This window comes from Lolium rigidum, chromosome 5 (assembly GCF_022539505.1).
Source record: "Lolium rigidum isolate FL_2022 chromosome 5, APGP_CSIRO_Lrig_0.1, whole genome shotgun sequence".
In the NCBI taxonomy this organism is placed as follows: domain Eukaryota; kingdom Viridiplantae; phylum Streptophyta; class Magnoliopsida; order Poales; family Poaceae; genus Lolium; species Lolium rigidum.
In genome coordinates, this window is record NC_061512.1 from 8228776 (window position 1) to 8238975 (window position 10200).

General features: G+C 44.8%; 1 protein-coding gene across 1 annotated transcript; it reads left to right on the forward strand.

Annotated features, from left to right (window-relative positions):
- The first annotated feature begins 3015 nt into the window (after nucleotides 1–3015).
- LOC124655592 (wall-associated receptor kinase 2-like) lies at nucleotides 3016–5591 on the forward strand. Its single transcript, XM_047194460.1, has 3 exons — nucleotides 3016–3931; nucleotides 4154–4336; nucleotides 4420–5591. Exons 1-3 carry the CDS (start codon nucleotides 3016–3018, stop codon nucleotides 5589–5591), a joined length of 2271 nt encoding a protein of 756 aa, XP_047050416.1.
- The last annotated feature ends 4609 nt before the right edge of the window (nucleotides 5592–10200 follow it).

Consider the following 10200-nt stretch of genomic DNA (forward strand, 5'->3'; position numbering starts at 1 on the left):
TCCACCATGAGTTTGAGGGGGGGTATTAGATGTATATATTTGTATATTGTAGTTTCCCCATATGTCAGGGGACTTCCTGCATATTTGCACCTGTATCTGTACTATATATTGTGGCCTTTGATCCCAGATAATACAAATTGCTTATTGCTAACGCAGCAAGCTCTACGTGCCTCCGCTGTCATGTACAGTCTGCTCAGTTCTGACCGTGTGAGGACTTGAGGCTGATCTGCTCTGGAGAATGGGTGGAGATCGGAACGGAAGAGGTTGGGGATTCCCTTCTTTTCTTATGCTCAGTTGTGATTTTCAGGGGTAAGTTTTTCTAGTTTTTTTTAGGGGAAAGTTTTTCTACTTTTTTTTAGGGGAAAGTTTTTCTAGTTGATTCAGGGAAGCTTGGTTGAGCATATGGGCTGGTGAGTTACAGGATCAGTTGAGCTAATGGGCTAGTAAATATGCTTATGGGCTATTTATCGAATACCATGCAGGTCACCAACCAAACAACTCTATCACAGGCTTGGCCTTATCAGGATTGCTTTACCCAGGAAGATATCTAAGGACACAAGTCACTAACAAATCTAGTCCTGATTCCTGACTCCTCAAACGTTTTCTTAAGTAAATGGTTACACGCGATCACCTAACAGTGACATAGAGAAAATCCTCGTAAGTTTAGGAAAGCATTTGATCCAAAATATATTTGCAGGACAGTACAGGTGTAAATACAATAGAAAAGTCAAAATGGATTTTTACCGTATCCTTTGACTTGGGAACGTATCATTTTGCTATCTTTGTAAGAGCCAAATAAGCTTTTTGTTCTCGAATACACACCATTGCGTCACCTCCTGTTTCTGCAAAGAGACTCGGGGATCATACGGATTAACGCTCGCTCATTCAGGACGGTGCTGGCCTGCTCCTGTTTTTCCTGCATATTTGACGAACTGTTTTATGAATTGGCAACATCAAAATACTTTATCCATACTATGGTTGTGAACTAAACGACAGTGATATTTCAGCCATGGTAAGGCCATTCTTCACCTAAGCGCATAGAATAAAAATCAACTGCAAGGAATAAGTCTTGCTGGTGGCCATAATACACACATTAGTGAGTACGCAGCTTAAGATAATTCATCAATTAGGCAACACAACACAGTGTCACATGTGGGTTAGGCTTAGCCTGGAACTTGCAGTATAAGAACAGAACTTTAGTCAGCAGCATCTTTTTAATTCAGAAGCAAAATAATCGATCAGCTAATTCTTTCTTGCTGTCTAAGTTACCAGGGTTTTTTTATTAACTGTAGCTGTCAGAGATAGTTTGTTATTCCAGAGGGAAGTCTCAAGTCTCAACCTATGAATCAAGGACAGAAAGCTGTGTCCTTTCCGTTTCAGAAATAATTTAATCTAAGTGCACAAATCAAAGCCAACTGAGTAACTTCTGGTTCTGTGGTTGTATTTTTTATACTCATCCTGTTTTCAGTTGTGGGGAGATCTTTGAACTTTCAGTGGTAATGCAACACAAAAAAAACAAGTCAAGGTCTCCTGGTTAATGCTGATCTCAGCTAAGCTAGTTCAGTAATGAATGTGGAAATCAATAGTTGATTCATATATAATAATATCCAGTCAATCAGCATTAGACCAGAAACTTTCTGAGATGGAATAACTGAGGTACACGCGCTCCCTTAGAACACATGCTCCAAATTTAATTCTTACTAGACCATCTGAGGACTGTCCAGTGCCTGTTTAGACCTATATAATATGGTCTGGAACCAGGCCTGATACTCAGCATGCATATTCGACTTCTAAACTGATTGAAATCAGGCTCACACTCTGGAGCATGCCTGTAAGCAGTCCATTTTTTCAGGCCAAGGAGGTCTCATCATCGAACCTTCAGGGCTCTGTTCATGGATCCTGTGAACTGCAAATAGAGACAAACAGATTGAAAGGTCAAAATATTATTGGATTACAGACTAGTTATGAACTTCATACTGTTGCTGGCTAAGCTAATGCCTACTTTTCAAGCTGACTGACTAGTGCTTCCATCTGGTTTGTTATTGCAGAAGAAAGTTTCAAACTACACAGTATCTGACCAAGCAGATATGGCATGCATTCACATGTTGGATGGCAAACTTTTAATTTTTATGTGGGAGCATAAATTATGAGCTATACTTTGGCTAGCATGTGAACAGATCTATAAGCTGCTGAAGACTTTTCCAGATTATAATTGAATTAACCAGAGAAACCTGTAAGTGAACTAATAAAAATAAACTGTACCTAGTGATATTCAACTTTGAACACTTACAAGCTGAAGGAAATTTCTCCAGATTATAAGCAACTACTACGGTATTACTTGCTTTCAATTTCTGAGAAACTTCTGGGTAATCGATACAAATGATTACGCAAACTAGTCAATTTTTGTTTCTTATTATATGCAATGCGTTTTCCAACTTTGAGCACATAAACAATACAAAATTCAGCTAAGTCTCCCAGTCAACGCTGATCTCACCCACGAAACAGGTAATAAAAATTTATGAAAGTCAACTGTAAATAACCAAATAATATATCTGATGCATCAGTATCAGCCTTTTTTTTTAGATCAACACCAGTATCAGCCTTTTTTTTTTTTGAGAAACACAGTACAAACGCAGACGCTCACATACCGCGTATACACTCACCCCTATGAACGCACACACGCACACCCTACCCCTATGAGCACCTTCGGAAGACTGAGCCGGCGGATTGGATCTTGAAATTGACGAAGTCACCACAGGCGCCTCGCTGTCGACGGGAACGTCGCCTCCCACTGAATGAATATTCCGCCTTTATGAGACACACAGATGTCAAACCTGGGGTTTGAACTCTGGTGGGCTGGGGGTACAACCACCCTCCTAACCACCCAACCTCAGATTGGTTCTCACCAGTATCAGCCTTTATCATCTGCAATAGAGGAACTTGAGATAGCATTAGCCTTCAGTTAGCAAGTTAGAAAGACAGGTCCATAGGAAGTAGCTACCGAAGTCTCCAACCATGAAAGAAGCACCACTTCTGATGATTCTCATCACCTTCCAAGTGACGGCACTATCTGCAACCTCTTCCGGGCTCCCCATATCGTTGCCAGGATGTCCTAACAAGTGTGGCGACGTGTCAATCCCCTACCCCTTTGGCATCGGCAAAGGCTGCGCCGCAGCTAGCATGAATAGATACTTCATCGTCAACTGTAACAGCACCTTCCAACCCCCAAGACCAATGGTTGGTGACCCTCCAGCGACAGCAGAGATCATTGACATATCCCTGGAGCACGCTGAGATGCGTGTTTACGGACCCATCAGCTACAACTGCTTCACGTCGAACACCACAGTGATGGACAACAACACCGGTGGCTTTGACTTGGTAGATACGCCGTTCATCCCCTCAACCACCCGCAACCGCTTCACGGTCATCGGCTGCAACACCATGGGGATCATTGGTGGCTACACACACAGCAACCCTGACCTGTACGTGGCCGGCTGCTACTCCTACTGTCAGGGCATCAACAGCACATCCAATGGTGCCCCATGCACTGGGAAGGGCTGCTGCGAAACCACCATCACCCCAAACCTCACTGACTATGCAGCGCTCTTAATCATCAACCAAAGCAGTGTATGGACATTCAACCCATGCTTCTACGCTATGCTTGCAGAGGTTGGATGGTACAGCTTCAGGCAGCAGGACCTTGTCGGGCGTCTTGGGTTCATCAAGGAGAGAGCCAGGAGAGGTGTGCCACTTGTCGCTGACTGGGCCATCAGAAATGGCTCCTGCCCAAAGGATGGAGCGAAGGCACCATTTGGATATGCATGTGTCAGTTCAAATAGCTATTGTGTGGATGCAATCAACGGCCCAGGGTACATGTGCAACTGTTCTGAAGGATACGAGGGCAATCCTTATCTCCCCAGAGGCTGTCAAGGTGAATAATGTACTCGTAAAGAATTTCTATTGATTTTGGAAATCATGATAAGCGACTGTCTGAAGAAACAACTCTATCCAACACATAAACTTCAACATTGCAAGCATAATTCAGTAGATTTTCATTCCTTCTTAAATTTTTAGTTGGATTCATAGTATATTTTACATTTTGGCTTACTTAAGGCTTCCTGGTACTTCATATTAAATTTGAAATTATGTTCAGACATAGATGAGTGCAAGCTGCATAAGCAAAACCCCAATTATGAAGAATTATATCCATGCAAAAATGGGGTATGCCGCAACATACCAGGAGGCTATGTGTGCAAATGCGGGATAGGAAAAAGATCAGATGGCAAAAATTCTGGATGTCGACCTGTGCTGACCCAAGCTGAACAGGTGGTGATAGGTAAGGATGATACCCGATAACATAGTCAGTGTGCATTTCCATGCTTTTAATTGAGTTGAAATATCTCAAAAATCATGCTGCAGGCCTCAGTGTTTCTTCAGCTGTGGTGATAGCACTGATATGCATGTTGGCCATGAGATTTCAAAGAAGAAAGTACAGGAAGGAGAAGGATGCGTATTTTAGAAAAAATGGAGGTTTGAAATTATATGATGAAATGAGGTCAAGGCAAGTGGACACCATTCATATACTTACAGAGAAAGAGGTAAAGAAAGCCACAGAAAACTACAGCAATGATCGAGTTATTGGCTGTGGTGGTCAAGGAATGGTTTATAGAGGAACTTTAGATCATGACAAAGAAGTTGCCATAAAGAAGTCCAAAGTAATCAATGACAACTGCAGAGAAGAATTTGTAAATGAGATAATAATACTGTCGCAGATCAACCATAGGAACATTGTGAGGTTACTCGGTTGCTGCTTGGAGGTAGATGTGCCTATGTTGGTATATGAGTTCATATCAAACGGCACCCTCTTTGAGTTCCTTCACAGCAGTGATTGCAAATCAGTAATCCCATTGGATCTTCGACTGAAGATTGCTACACAATCAGCAGAGGCCCTTGCTTACATTCATTCATCAACTTCTCGCACAATTCTGCATGGAGATGTCAAATCACTCAATATACTCTTGGATGATGAATACAATGCAAAAGTTGCAGATTTTGGAGCTTCTGCGCTGAAGCCTATAAATAAAGATGATTTCATCATGTTCATCCAAGGAACTCTTGGGTACCTTGACCCGGAGTCATTTGTCAGTCACCATCTTACTGACAAAAGTGATGTCTACAGTTTTGGGGTTGTTCTTCTAGAGCTACTAACAAGGAAGAAGCCTATATACATTGATAATCTTGATGAACAGAAAGCTCTATCTCATACCTTCGTATTGATGTTTCAGCAGAAGAAGCTCCGTGATATATTGGACGCTGATATAATAGAAGATGAGGTTATGTTGGTGCTCGAGAAACTAGCTGAACTTGCCATGCATTGTTTGAACCCAATAGGAGATGAGAGACCAACAATGAAAGAAGTAGCAGAGCGCTTACAGATGTTGAGCAGAATCCAGATGCAGCAAGTTACCACACCAAATCCTATCAGGATGCATTACACTTATGGAGAATTGCCAATGTCTATACCGTCTGGCGGGATGAAATACCAGAGCAGCGACACAGCCAAATTGGTCTTAGATGTAGATCGTCTATGATGATCATTATGTACATCTCTCTTTGCCTGCAGGTGTAATAGCGAGCCTAGTTTCTTGTAAAATTGTAACACATCTTTCAAGATCACTGTATTATCCTTTTACGCATATACAGTATGTTAGTTCATGGTCTCTAACACTTGAAATCAAACAAGCCATCCACTAAACCGCATCGTATCCGGCGCAGACGATCCCAAATCCACTGGAAGTCGCGTCGACCAGACTACGGACGAGAGGAAACCACGTGGAGTGCGGGTTAAGAGAAAAGGAAATCATAAGGGTTGTCTTGAAAAATTTCCTGTCAGACAATTTTTTCGGATCGGAGGAAGTATGTTAGTTCATGGTCTCTAAGACAACTCTGTATGTGTGTGCACATAGTTGGTTGATATTCATCGGTTATGCCTTTATATACAACACAATGCACGTTTCTAGTGGAGTACAATTTCTTCAAAATCTATCAGCTTTATTTTATGGTTCAAATTAAAAATTACTAGTACATGTTGAGATCTACTTATTCACATTTATGATGTCTGACTTGGCATTACACATCCAATTAACAGGGTTACGGGTTACCATATTAGTCCCTATAAAAGGGAAAACCTTGGGAATCCTCTGGTTAAACCGAGAAAGATTCTGATAAACAAACACCTGTGATTTAGCCAACCAGCTTGAATAATTTTCTTGCATGTTCCACACATTACGAAATGGCTAAGTATTACGGGTAACTGCAGCAAGGCAGCAGCCATGACCAAATGGACGCTACAGTAGGTGAGAAGAGATGATTTTACCGCAAATCTAGACAGAGCCCCGTGCGCAGGTGCATCATTCATCCATCTCGATCTCTTCTTCGCTCCTCCGCCTCGCCGATCCAGCCTAGGGCGGCAGATGGCCCCTTACCAATCCCGGTGGCACCGCGGTTGGGCAGCGCCGCCCGCTCGCCCTTCGACTTCGAGCCGTGAACCTCACGTCGCTGCTTCCGCAGCAGCAACCATCCCCCCTTAACGGGATCTGACGCCTTTGCCGCCGGCTGGAGCCGATCGAATGGCAGGACTGAGGCGTGGACGAGACTGTAACAGGACTGAGGCTAAGATCGTTGGCGCTCCTCAGGCCAAAATTCGACCAGCGGTGAGCCCAGAGAAGCCAGGCAAATTATGAATTCAACAATCAAATTCAAACAAATAAAGTAAAATTTAGGCGAAATTTACAGGGATTCATATAATATAGGCTATTTTGTTAATTTTTCGCTGAATTCGCACCTATATTCGAAATCGGCATACATGTAGTAGATGAAAACTAATAAAACGGCGTTCTACATGTCGAAATGGCGGTAGAACGCCATGTAGTCGCCGCTGCCGTCAAAATGGTCATCGCCCTTGCGGCGACGCCTGCGGCTGGCGGCTGCTGCTCTGGCCTGGGGCCCCGACGCGTCGAGGAGGAGGCGACGGTGTTGCCCAGTCGTCCATGCTATCATCGAGGACGATGACGCGGTGGGTACGGCGCTGTGCGGCCTCCTCGAGCAGCCGCTGCTGGCGCTCCGCCTCCTCCCTCTCCCACTCCGCCTTGGACCAGGCGAGCGCCGTGACCATCGGCATCTGGAGGTCGACGGGGACAACGCCGTTCAGAGAATGCGCCTTGACCGCCTCGAGGATCACGTCGTCCTCGGCGTCGGGGGAGGTCACCGGCGTGGCCTCCTTCTTCGGCTTGCGCAAGCTCCTGCCGGTGCCTGGCTCGCGCTTGACGCGAACCAAGCGGCCATGGCGACGTGGAGGCGACGGGTCCTACCTCTCGCGGATGACTATCCCGACGCCGCGGTCTCGGTTGTGCGGCGGCAAGACAGGCTCCGGCTTGACAGCCGCGGAGCCGGCTCCTTGGCGTGGCCGGCGACGACGTGTAGAGGAAGAAGAGGGGCGAAAAGAGGGGGAATATATAGGCGGTTGTAGGCCGAGTGTCCGCGGGCAACTGGCTCGCCATTAACTCCGCCGCGTGTCCACTTGTCTGCTGCTCTGGCCAGTAATGGCACGCAGAAGCCGAGGAGATGATGATCACCGACGGGTGTTACTGATACATCTCCAACGTATCTATAATTTTTTATGTTCCATGCTAGTTTCATGACAATACCTACATGTTTTATTCATACTTTATATCGTTTTGATGCATTTTCCGGCACTAACCTATTAACAAGATGCTGAAGCGTCAGTTCCTGTTTTCTGCTGTTTTTTGTTTCAGAAATCTTACACAGAAAATATTCTCGGAATTGGACGAAATCAATGCCCAGGGTCTTATTTTTCCACGGAGCTTCCAGAAGACCGAAGAGCATACGAAGTGGGGCCACGAGGGGCCGTAACCATAGGGCGGCGCGGCCTGCATGGGGCCCGCGCCGGCCTATGGTGTGGGGCCCCTGCGCCGCCTCCAACTCTGCCCTTCCGCCTATAAAGCCTCTCCGTCGCGAAAACCCTAAAAACATAAGCCGCGAGACGAGAAAAGTTACGCAGCCGCTGATACGTCTCCGACGTATCGATAATTTCTTATGTTCTATGCCATAGTATTGATGATTTCTACATGTTATATGCACACTTTACGTCATATTCGTGCATTTTCTGGAACTAACATATTAACAAGATGCCGAAGTGCCAGTTCCTGTTTTCTGCTGTTTTTTGTTTCAGAAATCCTAGTAACGAAATATTCTCGGAATCGGACGAAATCAAGACCCAGGTTTCTATTTTCACCGGAAGCATCCAGAACACCCGAGAGCCGCCAGAGGGGGGCCCTGTGGGCCCCAGATGATAGGGTGGCGCGGCCTGGGCCCTGGCCACGCCCCCCTATGGTGCCGCCGCCTCGTCGCCCCTCCGACTCTGCCCTTCCGCCTATTTAAAGCCTCCGTCGCGAAAACCCTATTAGGAAGAACCACGATACGGAAAACCTTCCAGAGCCGCCGCCATCGCGAAGCCAAGATCTGGGGGACAGGAGTCTCTGTTTCGGCACCCTGCCGGAACGGGGAAGTGCCCCCGGAAGGCTTCTCCATCGCCAGCGCTGCCATCTCCACCGCCATCTTCATCACCGCTGCTGCTCCCATGAGGAGGGAGTAGTTCTCCATCGAGGCTCGGGGCTGTACCGGTAGCTATGTGGTTCATCTCTCTCCTATGTGCTTCAATACAATAATCTCATGAGCTGCCTTACATGATTGAGATTCATATGATGATGCTTGTAATCTAGATGTCATTATGCTAGTCAAGAGAGTTTTACTTATGTGATCTCCTGGAGACTCCTTGTCCCACGTGTGTAAAGGTGACAGGTGTGTGCACCGTGTGGGTCTCTTAGGCTATATTTCATGGAATACTTACTCATCTGTTATGAATGGCGTAGTGAAGTGCTTATTTATATCTCTTTATGATTGCAATGTGTTTTGTATCACAATTTATCTATGTGCTACTCTAGCAATATTATTAAAGTAGTTTTATTCCTCCTACACGGTGTAATGGTGACAGTGTGTGCATCCGTGTTAGTACTTGGCGTATGCTATGATCATGATCTCTTGTAGATTGTGAAGTTAACTATTGCTATGATAGTATTGATGTGATCTATTCCTCCTACATAGCGTGAATGTGACGAGTGTGCATGCTGTGTTAGTACTTGGTTTAGTCGTGTTGATCTTTCTTGCACTCTAAGGTTATTTAAATATGAACATTGAATTGTGGAGCTTGTTAACTCCGGCATTGAGGGTTCGTGTAATCCTACGCAATGTGTTCATCATCCAACAAAAGAGTGTAGAGTATGCATTTATCTATTCTGTTATGTGATCAATGTTGAGAGTGTCCACTAGTGAAAGTCTAATCCCTAGGCCTTGTTCCTAAATATCGCTATCGCTGCTTGTTTACTTGTTTCATTGCGTTACTACTCGCTGCGTTACTACTCGCTACCATATTACCACCATCAACTACACGCCGTTACCTACTGCTCATATTCATTCATACCACCTGTATTTCACTATCTCTTCGCCGAACTAGTGCACCTATTAGGTGTGTTGGGGACACAAGAGACTTCTTGCTTTGTGGTTGCGGGGTTGCATGAGAGGGATATCTTTGACCTCTTACTCCCCGAGTTCGATAAACCTTGGGTATCCACTTAAGGGAAACTTGCTGCTGTTCTACAAACCTCTCGCTCTTGGAGGCCCAACACTGTCTACAAGAATAGAAGCTCCCGTAGACATCAAGCACTTTTCACGGCGCCGTTGCCGGGGAGGAAAGGTAAAAAGGCACTCATACTCCGGTTCCAGGTAACAGTACTTTTGTGGTGCCATTGTGTTTGTGCTCGAAGCTATTTCCTTTAGATCCTGCAATTGCATCTTTTTGTTTCTTGTTTACACTAGTTTGGCATAATGGACAACAATGAGCTTCTTATTCTATTTCCTGATTTAAAACATGGATTGTTTGATGCGAAAATTAAAAAACCTATGAAATCTTATTTGCATGCTGGTAGTAATATTAGTATGAACGCTTTGAACACCATTATTGATAATGATATAGAAAGTTCTAAGCTTGGGGAAGTCTGGTTTTCATGATATTTTTAGTCCCCCAAGCATTGAGGAGAAAATTTACTTTGATGATACTTTGCC

Coding starts and splice junctions, on each gene's coding strand:
- LOC124655592 (XM_047194460.1), top strand. CDS start 3,016: ATGAAAGAAGCACCACTTCTGATGATTCTCATCACCTTCCAAGTGACG. Junction 3,932..4,153: donor TCTCCCCAGAGGCTGTCAAG/GTGAATAATGTA, acceptor AATTATGTTCAG/ACATAGATGAGTGCAAGCTG. Junction 4,337..4,419: donor AGCTGAACAGGTGGTGATAG/GTAAGGATGATA, acceptor ATCATGCTGCAG/GCCTCAGTGTTTCTTCAGCT.